Source organism: Papaver somniferum, unplaced genomic scaffold (assembly GCF_003573695.1).
Source record: "Papaver somniferum cultivar HN1 unplaced genomic scaffold, ASM357369v1 unplaced-scaffold_128, whole genome shotgun sequence".
In the NCBI taxonomy this organism is placed as follows: domain Eukaryota; kingdom Viridiplantae; phylum Streptophyta; class Magnoliopsida; order Ranunculales; family Papaveraceae; genus Papaver; species Papaver somniferum.
Genome location: NW_020621936.1, coordinates 125,613 through 151,256, shown reverse-complemented (window position 1 = coordinate 151,256; position 25,644 = coordinate 125,613). Strand labels below are relative to the sequence as shown.

The following is a 25,644-nucleotide window of genomic DNA, read 5'->3' as shown; positions in this document are numbered from 1 at the left end:
GGGAAGAGATCGATGGAAATGGGATTAGGGTTCGTTTGGTCGAGGGTATAGGTTTCTGATGCTAGGGTGTGAGGCGGATGTATCAAAGGTTGATGATCAGCGAAGCGAAAGCGTAGGATGAAAAGGTGATGGAATGATCCAACGGTGCAATAGGAACGACCGTTGGATGATGAGATACAACAAAACTGACGGCTTCAGATGGAGTTAGGTACTATAGTGTTTGACAGAAGCTTCGGATTTTGATGCACAATGATGAGGCGACCGTTGGATGATGAGATGGATCCAATCTGACGGCTCTCATGGAAATGGGTATGGATAATGGAAATGGATTTGGGTAAGGGTTTTGGGCCTTGGGTATGCCAAGCCCATATCTTCTTTAAGAACAATTCTTCCTCTTCAAGCCCACTTCTCGTTGATCCGGCTCTTGCAAACATCATTCTTCGCTTCCTCCTAGCGAGAGTCTTTGCCGTTCCTTTGCTCTTTTCGCTCCGTGAGTTAACCAGGCTTTATTTAGTACCTAAAAATGCAAAATTAATTAAGAAAAGTATTTATTCTTGAAAACAACGAAAACACAGAATATGGGATAAAATGTAGAATTAATGCACAAAAGATGAGTTAAATGCCAAGAAAAATATATAGAAATATGCACTTTTTAGCACTCATCACACTGTTTATTACATGAGGATGAGAAAATGTTCATACCATTCCATATATCCCTCGTCAGCGGCATTTGGCTCATCAAACGAATCTTGCAACTCTTCGACTGGAACAAGATAATTCCCAAAGTTCCTTTAGTGGTCCACTGATGGAGCATGATCGTATTTGGGGGAGAAATTCTTCTCGGTGTTCTTAGTTCCCTGCTTCTTCACCTTGAAGTTGAAGTCTTCCACTTGTGGGACACTTTGGACACAAGAAAGTTGTCTCAATACTCTTCGAGGATTATACATTGTACAACCTCCGGGATGAAACAACGGTCCATTATAAGCCGCAACAAGTGAGAAATCAATTATCTCAACATCCTCCTCGTCTTCATCTGATGCAATGGTGTAAGGATGGAAAACCACATCTTCCACTGTTAACTTATCCAATGTCTCCCTCAACTCCAACACCTTTTTATCCTTACCCTTTTCCTGTGAGTTCAAAAATTCATATTTACCCGCTGTAGGCTTCCCATAAGGCCAAGGAGTGTGAGCATGAGACAATTTCAGTTTAGGGAAGTGGTCGTACACCCAAACCTATGAGAAGAAGCAACAAATAATACATTCGCAATATGATCAGTAACAATACACATTCATTCACTTATATATTGAAATACACAAATAATAATTTAACAGGGTACCTGAACAAGGGTGTATAAGCCTCCAAAATATAGACTCTTGAGCCTCGAAGCTTTTCTGAGTTCCGCTTGAACGAATGAAAGAACCGCAACGCCCCAACAGTAGTTGTTCACCTCATTCAGGGGGTCCAATAGCTGGAGGTAATGAGAATTTACCACATGACCTGAACTATGCGGGAAGAAAATGGTTCCTAGTTGATATAACAAATAAGCAGTCACATGGTGCTTAATCTTCTCCTCTGTCATCACCAACTTTCCTTGAGCAACCAAATCTTTCGTCCCTGAAAACTCATCATACAAGGTTTTGAGCTTGATCTTTTTCAACTTCTTCTTGTACGTGCGGTCTTCCTCAAACTCATTATACTCATCACCTTCCTTAGGCTCTTTGTTAGCTCGTCTAAACTCACATTGTGCCTTTTTATCGCTCCATCCTAGACACTTTTCAACTAGCTTTTCAAGAAGTTCATAACTCATCGAGGGATCGTAGCCATCTCGAATACTTGTTACCGTAATTGGTAGGGTTGTGATTCTAAAACAATCATTCGGAGTTATTGCCATCTCAACAAAAGGTAGATGAAAGGTATCCGTCTCTGGATAATCCCTCTCGGCAAATGCAGTAACAGTGATAACATCAAATTTCTGGTGCGCATGTTGTATCATGTTCCATAGCACACAATCAAATACCGCCAAGCGGACCTCATCACACTCATTATCTATACTCCATATCTTGTTCTTTTGACGTTTCAAAACACGAACAACATTATTATGATCCTACAAAAACAACATCATATTTTATATACTAATATATATAGAAAAGAACAATATATGTCAAAATATAATAAAATGACTGAGAAATCTTGATGGTTAAGATTGAACCATACCTTTGTCGCAAAGATCTTGGCAGCCCATGAGTTTTTGTAGCCCATCAATACCGCCCCTCCATCTCTTGGGGTACCATAAGTTGGATTCTTTGGCGGCAAACACAAATTGTCATCCGGAATGTATGAATATCTAGCACAAATCTTTTTAGGCGTCTTTCTAGGTCTCTTTCTCACTATTTCTACTTGTTCCTCTTCCTCTTCGTCTTCCTTTTCATCCAAGTCATCCTCTGATTCATCATTATCTCCATCCTTATCTCCATCTTCCATATCTTCTTCACCGTCATCATTGTCATCCTCATTTCCTCCTTCTTTTTCAGTTGGTTCCTCTCTTCCACCTTGATTATGTTCTTGATTGCCCATCTCTTCCACAATATCTTCATTAACTTGATTGATTACATTGTCAACATTATCTCTATTGACATCATCTTGGATGACAACACCCGGTAATGAACCACCTCCATACTTAGCATTTTTGGTTCCACGCTTATTGAAACCAAGGTGTACTTTGCCTCTAGGCGTGGGAGTTCTCATATCTTCCAGTGAAGGTTGATTTGATTTTTTTCCTTTCCGACTAATCAAGAAAACAAAAGATATTATCTTAACCGATAAATGACTGACTTCAAGAGTGTTCAATTGGCTCAGCGGAAGGTTTGGTTAGTAGGAAAAATTCACGAAAAATAGGCCAACTATAAATAAAAAAAATTGTGTTCCAGGGTAGAGTTCGGTTTGTCCAGTGTTTTTGCGAACACACCGAACTCCACATATATGTGTAATTAGGAAAGAGTTCGGTTTGTTAAGGTTTTTTGTGAACACACCGAATATATTGTGCAGAGTTCAGTTATAAGAGAATTCAACATACTGGGAAAAGTAGTAAAGTTCGGTTACATGGAAAATTTGGTTTTTTTTTGTATTAAGGGTAGAGTTCGGTTACATTCCAGTTTTTCAAATTTATGCGAAACAACCGAACATAGTAAAATAAGTTCGGTTATATGGGTACTCAACATACTGGGAAAAATATAATAGTTCGGTTACATGAAATTATTTTTTTTCGATAATAAGGGTAGATTTTGGTTACATGGCAGTTTCAACATTTTTTGCGAAACAACCGAACTGAGAGTTCGGTAACCTAGTTTTAAATCCTATAGAACCGAACTGTTCTTCGTGTTCTTCATATCAGGGAGTTCGGTGAAGAAACTAGGGGAAAAAAAAGCGTTCTAATCGAACTCAGCACTGTAACTTCCATATGAACCCTATTTTGATGATTTCTATTTAATTGAACCGATGAAAATCAAATTAAAAGTAATGGGTTTGTCGGAAAATACCTGCGGATCGGTCCCATGGCAGACTCAGGGTTATTCTTGAGACTGTTACGCCAAATCAATTGTTCACCTTCCGGTTCAATTTCTTCCTCAATTTCATTTACTTGATTAGCTAGATGTCCTAAGGGTGGACCTGTTCCTGGGAGTCTTTTGGTTTGCTTTCGACGAACCATTATATACTTGATTTATTAATCGACGATGAAAATTTTATGAATCGACGACGAATCGGTAAAGACGAGTTTGAAATGAAGAAGAAGAGGAGAAAACTGTTTTTGCGGCCGATTTAAGGTGGGGTTAATGTTTTAGATTAGGTTTCTCGATTAGGTAGGGTTTTAGTGTTAGGGTTAATGTTAATTAGGTTAAGGAAAAATTAGTAAACTCACTACGCAGGATTAGGGTTAGGACATCCCTTATCATTGTAGGGTAGATGGCCTTATAAAACAATGCCCCCCCCCCCCCCCCCCCCAAAAAAAAAAAAGGCTGGTCCCCAAAAAATCGTTCTATCTTTGTCCCTGGACTTGGACTTGAGAAGGCTTTGAAAACTTGGACCCCATTTGGAAGAGAAAGGGTGAGGGTGGAACCCGTGGATTTGGTGCCACCCAAAATCCAATCCATCAAAATGACATGCGTTAGATTTGCGTCCACGTATCAACCACCGATTTGGCATTCGCGGATCAGCATATGGGCTTACTGGGTCTGGATAAATCGACTAATTTTATTTCCTTTATAAAAAGATAGAACATAGGTTAAAAAAATAAAACATTAAGATTAATATAATTTATAAAAATAAAACATTAGTTAGTATTTATGTAAAACGGACTTCATAAATCCACTTTAAATTTTCAAGTTGGAACGAAGTTGTGTTGGTTGCTGCTTGTAGGAATCAAAGCATGTCCGCGTGTTGATTTTCAGCTTCAATCAATGATTAATGAGGGAATCAAAGTGTGTCTGCATGTTGATTTTCAGATTCAATTAATGATTAATGAGGGAATCAATGTATGTACCATGTTGATTTTCATCTTCAATCAATGATTAGTTACTACATTGTTCATAATGACAACACTTTGACTTGTCGGTTGCATTTGTCGGAAGAGTTCTTCTTATGCGATAGTATCATCTTTAAGGGGTAAATCCTAAATATTGAATTTGGAGGGTCTTTCTTCTCTCCGATGGTTGATGTCTTGTTTGATATTAGATGTCGTTTTACATAGCCTTCAATACTTGGCCTCAAGTATCCTATCTTTCTAGGATTTAGGAACCTATTATGACCAAGTTTCTTTGATTTATAAGTCAACTGACTCAAAACGCAACTTCTTGGTTCCACTCGTGCAGGCTCCCCAAAACCAACAAAAACCAAATCAAAGTTGATTTTAGTGTTTTGCTCATACTTCTTCGTACGACCTAGGAATGACCTCAATCTTTTTTAGTGGGTTCGTCTTTTCATTTTTTCTAAGATGATGAAAGGAATTCATGGGTTTGAACAAGTTATTCTTGGTCTTCGGTTCTTCTCCATCAACAGACTTTACTTCATTGCTCTTTTAAAACCAGTTCCACTTCTTTTGGTTGATTCATCCTAATAAAGGCGGCCAAATGGAAAAACATACATAATAACTAGTCATAGTGCAAGAAATATAACTAAAGCAAGTACGGAATTAACACTCAAGACATGCATGTTGTGCACCTATCAGATACAAATTCATATATTTAGCTAAATATGTAAATTAGTTATGTGCAATTAGTGGAGAAGGAAAACACATCAAATTTTGATATTAAGAACGATAAAGGATATCAATCTCAAATATTAATCTCTTTCAAAGTTAGCAAATGAACCTTAAATTTAATATCTTGGCACTAACTTTCCAAAATTATATAATTGACATAATCAATATGTAAACAAGATATCGACGAGATGTAAACATATTCTTTAATGAAGTAGGGTCATGCACATATATTAATTAAGAATGCTAATATAAAACAAATATATAGACTTATTAGGGAATCACCCGTGCCTTGCGGCACGGGCTATATCTCACCGTATAATTCTTTGGTGCGTTGTTGTCGGTAGTGGATATTGTTTTTACCGTGCAAGCCACAGTTTGTTGTTTTTTTTTTAAATGAAAATTTCTTTGTTAAAACTTCAAATCGGCCGAATACCATCCACGCACTTTAAAGAGGATTATGTTGTTGGTATTCAACGATTAGGATGAACCTCCACTACTGTTCATCAATTGAGAAAATACACAAATCAATAACTTCAATCGGCTTAATACCATCAAATTTTTTCAATCCGGAAGAAAACTGAGATGTTTGTCTTCATTTTAAATCGATTCCTTAAAATTCTAATGGGTAAATTGAATTGCAGCTTAGTGGATTTCTATTTTAAGTGTTTTGAACCTTTTGATAATCCAATGGAGGTTGGAATACAGGGACGATGATGATTTAAAAAGCCCAGGTAGCACTCGTAGTTGATTGTATTCAGTCTTTATCGAATTTGGTATTTGTTAAATGATATTTTGCGCTATAATTTCTGTTTCTTAGATTTTTGAATGTTAGTTAATCAATGAAATTTTTGGTATTCTACTGGGTTCATACATAGGGCACAACCTGTTTGTGAAAAAGTCTGAATGGTTGTATAATTGAATCATCTATTGATGCAGACCGCCACAACTAACTCTTGTGCAACAGCAAAAGAAGCTATTAAACCTGGCCTATGAAGGTCAACAAAAACCATTTAGGTTGGTAAAATTCATCAGAAAAATTAGAATTGGTGAATAGGTTAGTAAAGCCTATGGGTAACAGGCAAACATAGATCTTCAGTAGGGAGAAAATTCTTCCTTGGTCATCAATGTTTCCGCAATTTTGAATAGCTTAAGTAAGTACTAAATACCTAAAGAGTCTGAAACAGTTAGCATGGAATGGTCATGTAAACATTTCCGCAGTTGGGAATTTTTCCAGATTTTCAACTTTAAAGTGGGTGTATGCTCGATATTGTAGGGTAATGATATCAACTTAAGACCATGCAGATAATTTGGGCAACCAACGGCCAGAAAATTGATGAGTATTATGGTTAACATGTATCGGACGTCTTAAACATGGTAGAATCATTTTATGTCATTATAATAAAGAATCCAAACGTCATAGAGATGTAAGAATTTTCCAACAATCAAATCATTTGATGGTTGGAACACTTTTGCAGTTCTGCCTCATGACGTGCATGTCCAGAGGGTAATTATTAAGTTTCAGTGCGTAGTTGTGTGTCTAATCTTTTGGTTGTGCGTGTAATCATCGTACTCTTAAAAGGGCATGTTCTTTCAATGCATATTATTGATCCGTGTGCCTTGTAGAATCTGTTAAAAGGGCATATTATTTTGATTTGTGTTTTGAAAGTTAGAGCCTTCACTATATAGTCACTCACTTGTAGAATCTGAAATCTCTGCAGGTCATCATCTTATCAAGTCTTGTCTTCCATTAAGTTGCAGATGAGCCATTCATTTTTGATCGGCGATGCATTTATTTTTCTGGTATCCAAAGGTATGTTCTGATCCTATTTTGCATTCTTGATTGTTTAATCGATTAATCTGTTTTTTAGGTATCAAAAGTAATACTCTTGTCTACATTCCCACTCTAGTGATCACTGTCACCAACCTGTAGTAGCACCACCCCCTTATCACTTTTGTTAGTCTTTTGTCTTTATCGTCAGCTTAAACCCATGTAGGGTTTACACTTTAATGATCATATTGTGATCCTCAACTGATTAGCTATTTTTAAAGGTACGCACCATGAATGTAGTTTCAGTACGTAGTTGTGTGTCTAATCTTTTGGTTGTGCATGTAATCATCGTACTCTTAAAAGGGCATGTTCTTTCAATGCATATTATTGATCCGTGTGCCTTGTAGAATCTGTTAAAAGGGCATATTATTTTGATTTGTATTTTGAAAGTTAGAGCCTTCACTGTATAGCCACTCACTTGTAGAATCTGAAATCTCTGCAGGTCATCATCTTATCAAGTCTTGTCTTCCATTAAGTTGCAGATGAGCCATTCATTTTTTGACAACCTATGATGTCACTGTTTTATGCAGTTGGTTAGGACACCCTGTTGGCGACTATTCCTCCAAGTGTAGCGTAATCTCTGCGTTATGGCGACATTTTTGCATAGCCTTCCAAAGTTGAACTTATAAGGTTTCCAGGATTTCCATTTTTTTTATGGATTGAACATCTCATAGAGTTCAACAGGGGTGTTAGTCTGCAATAGCTTGTCTTCTTACTCATTGCTTGACAATAGCACCCTGTATTGCTACTTCTGCCTCTCATACTTTTGTATTACTCCAGCATTCATAAACTTACATCATTGTATGTTTCTTAAGAACAAAATATAAAAAGAAGATATCCATAAGTAAGCATGCGACTATAAAAAAAGAAACAAAAACATTTTGAATGGGATATTGTGCTAGGAAAAACAGAGTTACAAAGTGTAAGAGACGCAGTAATAACTAACAAAGTATCATTATATAAAGTACCATCACGAAGTGTGGACAATTAAGGTTCTGAAACTTTTATAAAAAAAAAAACCTAGTGTTGAAACGCGGAACCTGATAATAAAGCATAACTGTTATCAAGGCCGTAAGCAAACTGCGAAACATGGAGTTGAAACAAAGAAAACAGAAAGCAAACAACAATACTGAACAAAGATTCATGTAATGTTTTATTTATATATATTCCAGTGGCGATGCCCAACTCATTCGGCAACTTCATCCTTAATATCCTCCACCCCAGTTGTTTCGTCAAGGCGAGGTTTCTTCGTGTGCGGTACATCAACAGTGTCTTTCACCGTCACAAAAACACCTTTGCCTGGCAGAGTAGGGGAGTGAATGCGGATGACGGTGAAGCTGGAAGGTATGTTTTGCTTCATGTTGAAGGAATTGATAGTATTTTGGAAATCAACAGCTTGCTTTAGTATCTGCGAGAATCCAGATATTATCGCAGATTTTGCATTATCCTGTGATATTAAGGATTGAATGCAACATTAGTTTGATGGATGAACATGAATTAATAAGACATAATAATATACTTGTGATGAGGGAATTAGCGATGATTGCACACTTGGGTCTATAAATATCAATCTCCTTAGGTATTCAATTCAACTTCCCTACTAAACTCTCCTCTGAACTCTTTTAATTTTTAAAAAATTACCAATTAAGATTTGACCATCTTGGTGTTTTCGTAAATTTACTTGGTGGCAGATGAAAGACTCCACATCACTTTCAATGATATTTACAGATGAAAATAACAAACGGGTTTATCATATATAAGTATGCACACATGGGTAGACCAAAACTCAGTTGCAAAGAATGAAAGTTTGCAAGCTAATGTCATATCCAAAATATGTCATCAAACCCAAAATCTAGAGACGGGCTTACCTCTGACGCTCCTGTGAGCTCAGTTGTGGTAGAACAGACCAATTTCTGAACTTCACTATCAAGAGCTACAAACATTGTGGTGCCAGTGTGGTCCTCCACCTCAAAGCGGACCATGAACATGTGATGCAAAAAGGAACAATCGACCCATGCATTGGTTAAGTGATGGATAGCTTTCGACATTTCCGAGTCTTTGAAAGTTAGGTTCTGAGTGATTACCTTGCAATGGGCATTTCAACTTTGGCTTCACATTTAGTGCACCAAAGGTCTCCATCGTCACCCATAACCTTCTTGCTACACCTATGGCAGGCAAGATAGTGCCAACCAATTTCAATCAGCACATGGGTAGCGGTGGCGTTACATATGAGAACATTGGCGGCCTGCATATAAACATGGACATAAATCGAAAATGAGGCATTGGTTTATATAAGTATGCACACATGCAAGCATGGATTTCTCTAAAACCCCAATTCTGTGTTGATGTCCAAGGAAAAAAGCAGTATTCCTTATCACATAAAGTGACTAAAAGTTGTTATTAATCCAAAGATGTAACAATCCAATGATTTGAACAACATAGACATTATTAAATTGAAACAGTTCGAACCGTTTTCGATCATTTACTTGTTTGAACTTAGATATCATGGAAATGGGAAATCTACCTGGCAGGAAGGATCCCATTTGACGGATAGCAGCTGCGATATTGTTTTCCTGTTGTCAGAATTGAAATGTATGGGTAATTTGCCCTGCTTAGTCGGTATCACAATATGGCGGGGCGGCCTAGCATAGGGGCACCTGCATACCACAAAATGATTATTGAATGAACCCCAAACACAATTAGTGAAAACGAAGTATATTAGCCTTAAACAGAGACGAAATTGAGGAGGTATTTGATAACCTTTCTCGCATTTCCACGGCTTCAGTTATGTCTGCATCAGTGTAGACTTTGGTGGCATTTGTTAAAGATAGGGTGATTCTCCCTGAATTAGCTTGCTTTAGAGTTAGAGATTTTGCTTTTAACGAAGTAGGTAAAAAATCTGAAAGAAACTGGGTTAGTTAATGAAAATGACCCTTGGGATACCTTGGTAGTTCTTAACAAAAGTGGAGCAAACAGCAACAACCACAGGACGGGGGACGGAGTCGCAATCAATTGGGTCATTCCCTACTTGGTTGGCGGCAGAACCCCATAGAGCAATTTTCATAGTTGTGCCCCTGTGGCAGGAAAACAGAATTCGATTATGCATTCGCACTAACGGATTAATCATTTGTTTGTCAAAGTTCGCTCACCTGAGATTTTCAATTGTGATCTCGCGCATTCGTCTTAATTTCCCACCGGACCTTTGAAGCACCTGGATGTTCGTGACAGTTTTTAAGAACCCAACCACATCTGCATCATAAATGTGGTAAAGGTCAGGAAAAAAAATGCAGGTGTCACAGATAAAATTAGTGTAACCAAATAAGGTGGGTGAAAATATGATAATGATCTGATCAAAAGATATATATCAACAAATATTTCACATATAACAACAAGTCACCTATATGCAAAATACACATATCATTTGGGTTGACTATAAATCAACAACTTTGAACCAAAGAATCAAATGGTACACTTAAACTCCCCCAGATTTAGAAATATGAATCTTATTTACATACATTGCATATATAAGACCAATCACAGTACATACTTACAATGTAAATTGTTAATTTGTTTCACTTGAATGAAACATGGTCAACTGAAAATGCGATTCATGTTATGCGATAATGCAGTGTGGAACTTCTATCGGTGATTAGGTTCAATCATGGTCATTAAAATGGGAAACAACACATGTATAGCGTTCAGTTTCAATTTACCTGTAAGATGTATGTTCTGGAGGTTTTTCTGGGGAATAATGGACACGGAATACGCATCCAAAGCAGAAACGGAGGTGGTGCTCCGGAAGAAGGCCCGCTTCTCATTGTGCGCAGGACAGAACTTGGGTTTAGCAGTGGTCAAGTGTAGTTTCTGCATAGAGTACAGACACCCCTCCCGAATCAACTTATCAAACTTCCAAATAAGATTTTTGGGTATGACAGCGTGTAATTCTTCCCCCTATATCAATGAACGTGTTAGCACATCCCAATTTAATTGATTTATTCAAATTTATTTATGTGCCTATTTAGTCTGGATTGTTACCTGCTCGTCAACAATAACCATATCAATGCTGGTAACGTCGTTGGTCGACATAAAGTCCAACTCTTCCCATTTCCGGGTAACACGGACGGTAACGATGCTTGTTTTTCCTTCGTCAAGCGATGGTAAGCTCTTGAGTGTGTCCTGTGTGGCTAAGGGTCCAACCTTATGAATATTGCAAGTAACCTGTGACGCCATTTCTCTATTTGATTGGGAAGCTACATGAATTTAAACCAACTATCAGACTACAATTCAAAAATTAGGGTCCAAAGACACTGTAAATTAAAATTAACATAACTGTAAAATTCATGAACTAATGAAACAACCTCCGAGATAAGTGGTACTGTGACTGGTAGGTAGTGTTATTAGTGAGATTCCAAGTTGCAGGATGTTTCTGGTTGTTTAAATCTTTCCAGGGTCTCTACTAAATGGGAGATCTTTTCAGGGTGTAAAAATAAAACTTGTGACTAACGAAAATATATGATGTGGTAAGAATGGATTGAAATGGTTTTTATTGACAATATCAAATTGTCCATGGCTATTTAGTGTCTTTTATTGACAAAAGAGCATATTTCAGCAATGGCAAGAACTTTTATTAATTGATATGGTTCAATCCTATCACGGTAAATTTAGTGAAACAAATGGATTTTAAAGACACGGAAACAATGTTCCCTACTAAAGTAAAATTGAAATTAACATAACTGAGATCAAATTCCCTTTTTTTTTGCGAGATTTTTTAAATAAATCGATTATGTCGATGGACGTAGCAAGAAAAAAATGGAAAACCAAGGGAGAATTTTAAACTACGGGCGCTAACTGAATCTATGGCTGCCAAAATATAATCAAGTGACAGATCAAAAAAACAAAACTACTGGTGCTAATTGAATCCATAGATAAGACGCATCACCAAGACACCAATCAATACTAATCGTTTCATTAGCATTACAATACAAATCCAAAAAAAAATAAAAATCCACGGATCTGTTGCTGAAAATAAAAAAAAATAGAAATTGTAAACGGAAGGAAGAGAGTGGAAACTTACATGGTGAACCTGTGAGACTGATGATTTCCTGTGATTTTTGGAAATAATTTAAAGAGGTAGCAGGCAATGAAATCCATGGCGTGCGTTTCTTTTGCTTTAATTTCACCAATAAATCAATCCCATCGCAATTCTAATTATTAGGGAAACCCTAGAATCGTCACTTATTTCAGAATCTGTGAAATTTTCTGAAGGGGAACTCCGAGCGGCCCTGAGATGCTATTGAGAAAATCCAATTAATGGAAATCGAAGATTCAATCACAGATAACGGAAGAACTGAATCACCCAGAGTGAATACAGGCCTCATTGAGGCGTTACAAAAGATAGTGAACGGATTCTCTTTTATCTTTCCAGAGGTGGTGGGCCAATGACAGCCACTGGATCGAATACATCTGGGAGGGGAGGGAGAGATCACAGCCGCTAGTTGATACATCGGATGTATCCCAGCCGTCCCGTGACACAGCATACACTACTGTTGTGTAAGCAATGATATTCACATGTTAAGTACTTCATGGTATCTAGAGTTGTTGGAGTTGCTCTTGGAATTTGTTATGGCTCTATGTTGCATTGTTATGTGCTTGCCTTTTTTTTTGGTTTCAATAGAAAAAAAAATTATCCTCAAAAAAGAAAAAAATCTACAACTAGAAAGGGATGTCTCACCTAACAAATAAACATTAGTCATTTAACTTGCCTGAATTTCGGTGTTTTGAATCATATCATGACTAGTAACAATAGTTACCATCCAAAAATAATGACACTATTTATTTAACATAATACTTGTAGGGTATTCCAATTGCAACAACATTTTTAATCATTTCATAGTAATATTGTTATGATAAAATGTGGCAAGTCATCCTTTATATACTTTCTTTGAAATATGATTTGAATATATAAATTACGCAACAAAGATAAAATATGGTTTGGATGTAATAATAACCAAATTAAAACTGCTCAGGCTATTCTTATGATCTGTAAAACTGATTTAGTGATCATTAATCAAAATTCTAAAACGAAACAATATCAGGAGTCTAAATAGTATATAAAACAACCTAATACTTAATATATGCCCAAATATTATGTGCACTAACCACAACCGCTGAAAACATAAACTCCACACCTAACCCCCAACTCAGAGTAATAGATCTTATAGACCCACAAGACCTAAGACCTAGCTTGATCTGTAACAAGTCCTTAAAAAAACTTTCTAAAAGACTAACCTGATGAAAAGAGTAGTTGTGTGGCGAAGGTGGCACGATGATGAGTCAAAATACTCCTTCCCGGATAGTGAAAACCTTTTGAGTGGTCAACATGATGCAAAGAGACTCCATCAGATATAACAAACATCTCGAATAATAGAAATTTTGTGAATCCAAATATACAGAATTTATTGACAACCTCAGTACATGCATTACACTCTAGCCGACCTCCCAAAAATTCATCTATTAGGGAGGAACGAGGAATGCTAACTACTGTAAAGAATACGAGTAGAACATCAAATTTAAATATGAAATCTAAATTCTCTTTGAGATTCAACTCACTCTTTCCGTCAGATCATTCTCTTTAAAATATATATAATATTTGCACATCATTAATTTCCGAGGGAATGAAATATTGAAGGACAAAAAAGACCAAGATAAAACAACATAAGAAAGCATAATTGTGAAAAATCAAACTATTAGCATGAGAAAGTAGTACTACTGATATTATCTTTCTTTAGGTTTTTGGTACTACTTCAGTATTACTTTTTCGTATCACTAACAATAAACATCTTTTGTGGATAACCTAAAAATCATCTTACGCAATATAATAATATTTTAAAAATTCACTTTTTTTCATTTATGATTCACATTTACTACTTTATATTTTATACTATAAAATATATGTGATTCATGTGATACTTTTTGCATTTTAAAATGTAAAATACCATGAAAATCTTTTAATTGTACTTGAATACTACTTTGTTTTTTCTAGGTTTTTTCTTGTTATTGTTGTTGAGTTTCTTAGTTGGAATAACGATTTAGTTTTTTCTTGCACAATGAATCTTTCATAGAATCATAGGTCGATAGAATCTTGATTTTGAAATTCCATCTTTTTGAGCCGTATCTTTGATTGTTGAGATTAAATTTGATTTGTTTCTTTAATTTTTTGAGTTGTTGAATTTTGAGAAAAACGAGTGATATAATTTGTTTATTTTTTAAAAAACTTATGGGGTTGTAGTGACACAACGTGTGGCAGAAGATTAGAGTCGAAGTAAATTAGGCAGGGTTTGGTAATGATTTTTTTTTTTCAAAAATCACTTTCAAAGTGTATATATGGTAATAATTTTTTACGTTGGTGTTTGATAATTATTGTGCCAGCTGAGGCAACAATGATACTCGAATGATTAAAATTGATGAATGTCGGTCTAATGAGATTGCTCGATCATGGACCAACATGTATTCTAATATATCAAGTATTTGACAAGAAATTAGATATCGCTGAGTTATGATAGAATACTCATCCTCGATCCGCAGTGTCATGAGTCATCGAATGGCAAAGTACAACTTAGAATATTGGTAAACATTTGATGATCAACCAAGCGGATGGTCGTCCAATGAAATGTTGCTTCTTGGTCAATCGAGTAATAAAAAATGTTGTAGCAGGACCGAATATTAAATATTAATTAAAATATTGATAGTTTGATCAATATGAAAATTATTGATGCTCAGACTCGATGGAAATTATCATCAAATATAAAACCTAAATATCATGAAGCCTTGGATCCAGGATATGGTGGACTTTCCGATATGAGTAGAAATGTCAACCGACTAATGGGTACGAGGACCATGCGTTGGGGGTGGAGAGACCAGTATGAAGGATTTTCCAATTGGTGTGAAGAGGACTAACCAAAAATGGAGGATTAACCAAGTGGAGGACTAATCAAAACATGGTTTAAGGAATGATAGGCCAGCCGGCCAAGGTGGCCAAGTGGACTGACTTTCCATGGTGATGCACGAGTCACCATGTCGATCGACTCATGTCCATTCCTTAGAATTTTGGTATTTTTCAATGGTCGTTCGAGCATTATTTTGTATTTTCAAAATAGTTTGATCTTGACTTAAAACTCTTAATTTTGTTTAAATGATCAAGTAAGATTTTTGCTTAAACGTCCAGTATTTGGAAATATCATAATATTTTTATATATTATATTGCATAAAGACCTAATGTTCGTGGGACCATTTTCTTAATTAACCAACGAATTGAGCAATATTTGACAAAAATATAGAAAATGAAAAGTTTGCTTGAATGCAGGAGTTAAGATTTAGGAAAATAATAATAAACATTTAAAAGTGAAAAAGGGAGGGGAACGCGCCACTGGCGGCATGGCCATTCGGTGGGGCCCAGTCCCGCACTTCTTTTTTCTTTTATATTCATCCTATTTTGGTGAATTTTCCATATGCTCGTTTGTCAATTTTTGGGTTTGAGCATTATTACTAAATACACCCGCACCGTTTTCTCGGGGCTTACACGGTAGTAGCCAGTATGCCGGAAGTTGAATATTGATTATTAATCCATGAAATTCAGTCAGAAAAATCCATAAATTGAAGCTATAAAATATTATTATGAAAATAAAAATATTTTCCAGGAATTCAATCGAAGAATATAATATTAGAATTAGTTAATTGATGGCTATATACTAGCAGACAATCTGCCTAGTGGTCAATCCATCTAGGAGTTGTCCAATCATTAAGATTCTATACATAATTGAATACTGAGTCGTGCAGTATATAAAAATATAAGGAATATCGATGGCTCAGTCAGGGAAGTCTCAATATTACTGCCATATATTTATGGTTTGAGGAGGTTACATGATCAGTCAAAAATCGTCATAATATAAACTTTCATGTCTAAATTATAAATGTGAATTTCATATATTTGTCTGAAGTCGGGTCATAAATATATAAAACTTATAATTTTATAATTGTAGTCCTCGTCAAAAATCCACCATCAACGGTGGTCTTTTTAGCTTCAGTTGATACTGTTAATTCGGTGCTTATATATGGATCCCTATGACATCATATTCCATTTATTATTATGAATAGGCTTATTTATGCTTTTATTGGATCGAGAAGCAGGTGTGATAGTACATCTATTCAATATGCATATATAAGAGCTAGCACTATGGTGCTAGTTATCCCTTCCCTATCCCTCTGTATCCCTCAAAATCCAAAAACGCAAGTGTTATGGTCTTCCATATCCCTACTCGTGTAGGGATATCAACACATTTCCCTACTCGGCTGATCACATCTGATCACGCCTGTAGGGAAGGAAAATCATACGGGTACTCAGTACCCGTATTTTTTTACGTTTTAAGCGTACTGAGTACTCGTATAACCGTTGCTACGACTACTCAGTACGCGTATCTTTTTACACGGCTACTGGGTACCCGTTTCGAGAATTATATTTGTTTGACCTTTTTTTTACACCTCTCTCACATCCAATCCTAACCATCCATCATTAATAACGACTCTATTTTCCACACCGTCGGATCCCAACGACCACTTTTCCAAAATCCTCTATAAATACCACTCTAATTCTCAACTTAAACCACACCAAATTAATTGATTTCTTATTTTCTCCTTCTTACATCAATGGATTTCTTCTTTCTCTTCATCTTACTATACCTCTTTGATTTTTAGATTTATTCTACCACTCAAGTTTTTTTATCTTAGTTTCATTCAAAATGGTACTTAACTTTGTCACACAAGAAGAGCTTGATCTTACTATTGCTTTTATTTATGTGAGTATAGACGAAATTGTAAGTTCGGCGCAAAAAACCGCTATGTTTTGGATACGTATTCATGAAATTTTGAGCAACGCAATGGCAATCCAAATGAAAGAGATTGGGAAGCTTTAAAAACCAAGATGAGAAATATTAAAAAAGATGTCAAAGAATTCGTGTCCATTCTTAACGCTATATATCGGCAAACCAAAAGCGGTGCGAACCACGAAGATTTGGTAAGTTCTATTAATTTTTTAAGTTTTTACATATACTTGATGATAATAGTAATAAACCTAATGTTTCTTATATAATTTTTCAAACAAGAGATGATCGCTTGCAATTTCAGGAACAAAGAGGACAACCATTGTGATGCATGTTATGAATTGTTTAGAGAAAAGGTCTATGGATATAACTATGAACTGACTGTGAGCCAAAACAGTGAGTTGTTTGATAATCATCGTAACTTTGTATCCGTCGAAGATGGTACTGAAGTTCTTCCCAATGGAGAAACTCGTTGGAAATACAAGGAAAATGCATGTCCTATAGGAACAAAGAAAGCCAAAAAGCTAGCCAGACAGAAGGATCGTGAGGAAGGTATATTTAGAGAAGGTGATGAGGGAACATCTTCGGTTAAGATGGAAGAAGATAAGATCTATCAACAAAGTTCTAGTATTTTGGAGTATCTTAAGGAAACACGATCAAGGAATGAAAAAATGAGAATGGAACAAGAATGCCAATACCAAAAATTTTGGGGGTATACTCAACAACCGAGTTATCAAATGGAAGATCAAATCAATTTGAAAACTCTTCAACAACAGACTAATCAAATGCATCGACAACAAATGCATTTAAATCAAGACAATGCAATAATGTCTATGGACCTTATTCGGTTAGCTCCCAACGAAAAACAATATTATCGATGCAAGCAAAAGGAGATTTTGAAGGGGATAAATATAATCAGCGTTGAAGATTCAGAAGATGAAGATGTAATCCATCTCTAATTGTTTTATCTTTTATTGAGTTTAGTTTTTTAATTTATAGTACATGTTTAAATTAAAAGTGTTGTCCTAAATTTCTAGTTAGTATTGTTGTTAACTTAATTTTAAATGTGTTGTGTAAATTTGTTTAAATTGTTGTTTGAATTAATTGAATGTTTCAATGTGTTGTAACCAAACGATATTCAAATTCAAATTAATAACTTCATTATCACTTCATTAAACTAATGTTCATCAATAACTTTAAAAAAAACTACAACAGATCATTCGATTAAAATTAATAACTTCATTATCACTTGATTAGGAGGGTATTGTTCTACCCTCTTTTCTTAACATGATGCACGATAGGTCTGAATACATTACATGTTATTATTTTTCTTGGTGTGAGATTCAACGATCAATGCCGCTTCGATAAGATAAAAAGGTTCTCCTCTCCAGGCTTTATATGCAGCTTGTGCAGCGGACCTGTCCCTTCTGTACCTATGAAGAAACTCATTGTATGCAATGCATAATTTCCTAACATGATGTTTCCTTGAACAAATGTGGGATGGTTCATAATCAAAGCGTGCTTGTTTGCCTGTCGGTTTAACGAAAGGACCCCAACCAACATGAATCCAAAATACAGTTTGATCTTTAGGATCTTCTGGAAAATCATCCTTCAGCAGGTAAAAGTTTCTAATCCATTCCATCTCTTCTTCAACATCCTTTAACCTTTCCCTCAGTTGCATTTGTTATTGACCTCGTTTCTATGCCTTGAGCTTTTCTTCGTATTCTGCCGCAACCGATGATGAATCTTTGGTTTCTTTAGTGTATTTTCGTTTGCTTAACACTTCATCAATCCGATTAATATATTTGGTAGGTGATGACAATGTTGCTGCTTTCGTAGAAGAATGATCTCCTATGTTGCCTATCTCTTTTTCCATTGCAGAAATTGATTGGGTTGTTCGCTTGCATCTTCTAAGAATTTCTTCGACTGAGTTGGTAGTTGCTGATTGATTTTCCGTTGAATAGATGTATAGGTTTCATTTACAACTCAAAGATTGTTACTGCAAATAAGAATGGGTAGATTGATGCTGGAAAGAAGAATGGGTTATCTTCCTTATATAGGAATCGTTCCCAACGGCCATATTTCTTAGAACTCGTGTCCAACGGCTCTATTTATTAGAACTCGTGCCCAACGGCTATATTTATTAGAACTCGTTCCCAACGACTCTATTTCTTATATATCGTGTCCAACAGCTATATATTTCTTTCTATAAATATAGAACATTTTTTCTAACCAACATAACTCTCAATTCATTCTCAAATATAAACTTCAATCATGTAGTCTAACAGTTCGAGTAGAAATGGAAAACAAATAGTATGTGTGGAAGCAAACGAGGTTTTTCCATGTTTTTTCATGGATAATCATAGTCTTCTTCAATGCCCATGGCTATATAAAAAATGTCCCCAACGTGGTTGCACTGGCACAAGGAAGGTAAAAGAGTCGATATCGGAGAAGATAAGGCATTTGGAATGTGAGTATGCTAAATTTCTGGGAGAAGCACAATGTTTGGAGGATGCAAAGAAAGATGCAATCAAACAATAAAAAGTTGAAGAACTCTGCAAAAACTTCAAACTAAAATGAAAGGTGGAGTTTGAATGCACCAAGGGGATTCTGTGTGAAACTGAAAGTTGTTATTTCTTTATGGAAATGCACCGTTCAAGTGCAAAAAAAACATATGGAAAACGTTACTGGAGATGCCTTGAGTGTGGAACGGTGGCATGGGCTGAATAAGTGTTGTTTTAGTTTAATCGAATATCAATTGATGTAATGTGTTTTTTTATAATTAGTATGTGTGAGATTTTAAATGTGATGAATTTTTAGTAATATGCTTCTACAATAAATAATAATAGTTATTTTCATATTCATATGATTAACGATTACACTAAGTACGTTCAACCAACATTTAAACCAATGGGCGACCATATTGGACGAGTTATATCTCGCGAGGGTTTACAAAGAAATATACCCACAAAACCTATCTTCATTTAAAATATTTACTTTTCATCTGATGATTGAGATGATGAATCTTCAAAGGGGGAAGGGTTATACTCTGAGAAACTGTTTTTCAAAATGACATAGCAGTTAAAAATCTAAAAGGTTTCCCCATCTTTTTTTGGTAACTATCCAAAGCCTTTTTCTCCTACAACAAAAGAAAACAATATCAATTTACAATTAAATTATTCAACAATTCAGTATACATACTTAAAAAAATGTTTGATAGGTAACCGGTAAGTTTCTTACGATTTCCGAAGGTACAAGAGCCCTCCATAAATATAACGATCTATGTGTCGATACATATACTTTCACGTCTGAAGTTATAATGTTTAACCTTTGTTTCAGATACGTAACCGTTCGTTTATTCGGATTCTCGTTATGTATAGTCAACCTTTGCAACAACTGCTCCAAAAGGTTTGTGTTATTTAGTTGTTCATCTTCTTCTTCATTCTCTAGATGAACTTCAACCCATAAACTAACTATCAATTCATCTTCATCTGGAATATAACCCACCATAATTAACTGAGAAAACTGTGGTGAATAACAACTTGGACAACACTTATTTTTGAAAATGAAGAACACGGTTGGTCGAACTAATGTGTTCAATGGTAAAGAGATTGTGAATCCTTTATACATGGTCAGTATACATATGTATACATTATAGAATAAAATTTCATGGATAAGTATACTAATCCTTATACTGTATTTGCAGATTTCACGGATATCTATACATATCCACATACTGTTTAAACGATTTCAAGGATTATCGTGATTGTAAACCATATGCCATCAAATATGAACGTTATCATTTGCGTACATAATTGCAACCCAAAAAATAATTTAAAATTTGTTATTACAAGTGCATGTAACATTCGAAATCTTAAAACACGACAGTGAAATACATCCTATGCCTCAACATCATCATCATCACATCTGAATCCTCATCATCGTCCTCCTCATCATCATCCTTATCCGAAGAATCCTCATCATCATCGTCAGAATACTCCTCATCGCCGGAATCCTCATTTTCATCTCCATCATGTTCATATTCGTCTCCCACGTGTGTGTATGCATGAACATGTTCATCTGCATGTTCAAAGTCATCTAGGATTTGATTATTGTAATCTCCATAATACGCAAATGCTCCTTCCGCGTTTTGGCCGGGAACAACTTCTTCTTCTAAGTCTGTATCCTCATAATCTCCTTCTGATGATGGAAGTACCACGTATTCCATCTGAACCCTCCAAACTAGACAAGTCCCCTGCCGCGCCTCCTCTACCAGGACGCGCAACAATGTGCTTCACAAGATCATTTCTTAGTTGTAGGTGAGGTTCTAGGTTTTTCAGAGATGACATAAATACACGACCACTAACGGTAGGTTCCGGAATCGGAACAGGAAGAACTCTGCCACAATTCGTATCCCGACGTTCATGCTCGATAATAATGTTGTGTAAAATAAGATAACATTTCATAATTAGGTTCAAAACAGATTGGTGCCAATACTTACAGGGAGATCCGACAATTCTGAATTTACCCTGAAGCACTCCAAAAGCACGCTTGACATCCTTTCTTTTAGCCATTTGATACTTGTTGAACCTCACATAGTCGGGAATGTCAAATGTCTGAGCAAAAGCTTGTACAATTGTAGTCAACTTTGGATAGATACCATCGGCTAAGAAATAACCCATATTGTATTGGTGATCGTTGATGACAAAATTGCATGGAGATGCTACACCCTTTAGCATGTTATCGAAAAGGGGTGAGTAAGCCAACACATTCAAATCGTTGTTTGATCCAGGCATTCCAAGAAAAGCATGCCAAAACCACAAATCGTATGATGCCACCACCTATAATACCAAACTACTCTCTTTATCTTTAACCCGGTAAGTTCCTTGCCAAGCTACCAGACAATTCTTCCATGGCCATTGCATACAATCAACACTACCAAGCATTCCAAGAAATATCTTTCTCCAAAAGTCATGCACACGGTGTGGCAAAATCTTTTTAGATACTTGTATATTATGGTGGCACCCATACGAGTGTAATCATCAACACTATCAGCTGGCGTACTTTTGCATAAACATTTCATCACGACAACTAATTTCATATGCGGATAATGCCCCATAATACCGGTTGCATACGGACGTTGATGCCATTCCGGATCCACTTCAAGCAATTTTCCTAACAATTTCTCGAATAAGTCTTCCCTCATTCCTAGACGTTGTTTGAATTGTCCAGAGGTATAACCGGTTCCAGGCATAAAATAATCATTCATCATTTTGGCATCATGCCACACTCGATCACGCGTTATTACACTACGTGTCTGTACCTCCCTTGGTACAGGTTGTCTAATAATACACAATCGTTCATCCAAAAATAATTGTGCAAACATTAGCAAAGCTTTTTCTTCTTCATCACTATCACTAGAGGTATCCAAATATATTCCATGTTTGAATCTCACATAAGAACGCATTAGACTCATTATGCACCTTAACAAACAACAAATACAATATCAATTTGTGTATACCATACATAAATACAAGTCTATCAAGGTTCTACATTGATATTATTGTTAGAGCATTGATCGGTCGAACTCGCATGCGTTGCTATCTCAAGCATGTTTGTCAATATTAGTGATCAAAACTATATGTCTTGATTTCTAGTATACTTATGACTAAGTCTCGGTCTAGGATAGTTAGGAATAGTTGAGCTCCAGACTCCACGATGATTATCTTGCAAAGACGGAGAACTACTCAAGGAACCAGTGGAACTTCATCTGACCAAAAGGTATGTGGAGACTTGAACTCATCTTGTCACTCAAAAGTCTATCTACTCTATCTCCTACTCTAGATACAAATGTCGTATAAGTATGATAGTTTTCATACATACACATTTGATATTTCGAGCCGAGTTTACTCACCTATCTTTTTCTCGAAATACGTGTTGGTAAGCTTTTGCTTTAACCATTTTCATCTTTACCCGTTAAGAAAGTCATGGTGACATTTCAATCTTGAAAATAGCTTTGATGACGATTCTTTATGTCTAACGAGTATTATAACATTATAGAAGAATGTTTCAATGATTGAAATGTAGAGTTGAAATTACATAACAACCTATGGATGTAAGCATATAGTGTGTTCGCACATTAGTGTATAAATCCATGTGCCGGAAACCAAGTGCGTGCATATGTGTGCATGCGGTATTGGTGAAGGAGACAGGTTGGGTACGCGTACTGGCGAAAATTCACGTCCGTGAAATTCTGTTGAGTTTGAAGTTTACGAACTCAAAAACCAGTCACCATAGGTATGCTTACCCGTATGCGTACTGGTGGAACTTTTTCACCCGAAAAAGTCTGCTGAGTTTGGAAACTAAAACCAACTCAAAATCCGGTAGCTAAGGTACGCATACCCGTACGCGTACCCGAGCTATTTATTTCTCAAATCGGTAGTTCATGGACTTAAAACAATAATTTATAAGGAATGCAATCTTTGCAAACCGTGGGTATATTGTTCATGAATTGATTCAAATGAATCAAACCGATTTTGTTTCAATTCTGTCTATGTATAAAGACCTAAGAAATTGAACAACTCTTGAACTAGTTCTTATGAGTCATTTGAACTAGTTATGAGAAAGATGAATACGATTAATATGAAAGCACTCATATGGTTAACCATTGGTCAACCATTTGTGAACCAACCAATGTACACGTTTAGGTACGGTCACTCAAACCTAAATGAATACATTTCATTTGTGTGTGACAAGCTAAGTTTCGATCTAACGGTTGAAAGATATTATCTTAGATAAATCAGGTTTTTCATCTAACGGTGATTATTGAATGTTTTGTTACTAAGGTTACCTAGATTGCAAACCCTGATTTGAAAACTATATAAGGAGACGTCTAGCAATTGTGCAAAACTAATCCCCACACCTCCTGTGTGATACTAGTTGGTTTGCTAGAGTCGATTCTCATTTAATCGTAGGTTTCTTCTAGAGAACCTATCGATTAACGACTTAAAGACTTCATTGGGATTCTGAAGCCAGACGAAACTACTTCTCTTGTAGTTGAGCAATCTGATCTTGCCATTTTCTATCGAACGAGTTTAATTGAATAATTGACTTGAGATTATATCTCCGATAGGCAAATATAAAAAGAAATCACAAACATCTTCGTCTCATCGTTTGTGATTCCGCAATATCTAGTTTTTCTACCATATGATTTAGATTATTGTGAGGTGATTGATAATACTAGGCTGTTCTTCAGGAATATAAGTCCGGTTTATCAATTAGTTCTTGTTCACCTTGATTTTTATCAAAAGACAGAACAAAACTTGTAGGTTTATCTATGGGAGACAGATTTATCTATCCTTGTATACTTTTCTGTGTGATACAGATCTGTTTACTAAAGTCTTCGACTTTGGGTCGTAACAACTCTTGGTTGTGGGTGAGATCAGCTAAGGGAATCGAGTGTGTAGTATCCTGCTGGGATTAGAGACGTAAGGAGTGCAACTGTACCTTGAATCAGTGTGAGATTGATTAGGGTTCAACTACATTGTAGCTGCAGGAAATCTTACACTACACCCCTCACAAGATTTCATTAACATTCAACTCATTTTAGTATAACAATCTTAAATTTATTGATCAATCTTTGAACAATCTTACAAGAAAAGATAAAGGAATCAAGAATAACCACTTCTCTAGATTTTCTCTCTCCTATTTACTTGTTTCTCACCCAGAAAAAGATCTCTCGCTTTCCTTTACAACTGAGCGACTATTTATAGGGAATTACATAGTGGATGACAGCTAATCTGTCCTTTATTTTCGGATATGGCTTGCGACATTCTCGCATCCTTACAAATGTTAATTGATAGGCGCATTTATGTGCCTAAATTGTCCTTAATGTTTCGTATTGTTGGTACTCGTTTTCGTCCTTATTATGGTGTTTTGTGTATTTTTAGGTATTTTTGGAAAATATATATTGTTGGAAAAATCGGCTCGAAAAATCACTCGGAACACCCCCGGAGGACACTTGTTATACGAAGCCCAGATTTGGCTAAGGGGCACCCCAAAAAAGGCAGCTTCTATTCGCACCCCACAGCTGGTTAGGGGGACACCATCTTCTTCATTTGAAACTTAAAAATTGGCGGGAAAAAAGAGCAGCTCTCTAGTGAATTTTTCGATCGAAATTTGAAGGATTTCTGGGTAGACTAAAGGGATGAAACTTAATGGGTAGTTGTGATATGTCCTCACAAAGTTGGTATGGGTGTTTGTTTCGATCAAAATTGGCTGGAAAATCCGTGACAAGAAAACAGGGCAGCCCGTGCATGAGAAGAATAATTCACGAGTTTTTGAAGATTTATGCGTGTTCTGCTCGTGTATGATGACTCTAGCAAAACTCTGGACCCTGTAGAAGGAAAATAAGGAAGGTTGGACAGCTGCAGATGCTCGGATGAAGAAAAAATATCCGGAAAATATTTTCTTTAACTGCCGAGTTTAATGAAGAATATTGAGAATTTTGGCGTAGTTAAATGGGGCTAAGGAGTATAAATATGTTGAGGGGATCATAGAGAATCGGTGGGGAGAGATTGGGAGAAGTTTAGAGCACCACAGAGTCAAAAAAATCGAATTTGCAGAGAGACCACCTGCTGCTGCTGCTGCCATTGAAGAACACTGAAGAACACGAAGAACGGACC

The 25,644-nt window shown here is 36.1% G+C and overlaps 1 protein-coding gene and 1 long non-coding RNA gene across 3 annotated transcripts; one reads left to right on the top strand and one right to left on the bottom strand.

Annotated features, from left to right (window-relative positions):
* The first annotated feature begins 5,682 nt into the window (after positions 1-5,682).
* On the top strand, positions 5,683-7,962 carry LOC113331983. The gene is made up of 3 exons (XR_003351249.1): positions 5,683-5,988; positions 6,976-7,067; positions 7,528-7,962. It is a non-coding gene; the product is annotated as an uncharacterized LOC113331983 (long non-coding RNA).
* Positions 7,963-8,065: 103 nt separating this feature from the next.
* LOC113331982 (replication protein A 70 kDa DNA-binding subunit C-like) lies at positions 8,066-12,706 on the bottom strand. Of its 2 annotated transcripts, none has more exons than XM_026578637.1 (9): positions 12,160-12,706; positions 11,121-11,335; positions 10,799-11,036; positions 10,235-10,334; positions 10,029-10,159; positions 9,846-9,936; positions 9,610-9,742; positions 8,954-9,330; positions 8,066-8,532 (listed from the first exon to the last, which is right to left on the bottom strand). In XM_026578637.1, the coding sequence occupies exons 2-8, from the start codon at positions 11,313-11,315 to the stop codon at positions 9,166-9,168; spliced, it is 1,053 nt and encodes a 350-aa protein (XP_026434422.1). In that variant the 5' UTR covers positions 11,316-11,335; positions 12,160-12,706; the 3' UTR covers positions 8,066-8,532; positions 8,954-9,165. The 2 variants fall into 2 exon arrangements, with proteins under 2 accessions (XP_026434422.1, XP_026434423.1); XM_026578638.1 differs by having other exon boundaries at positions 9,846-9,927.
* Positions 12,707-25,644: the final 12,938 nt, after the last annotated feature.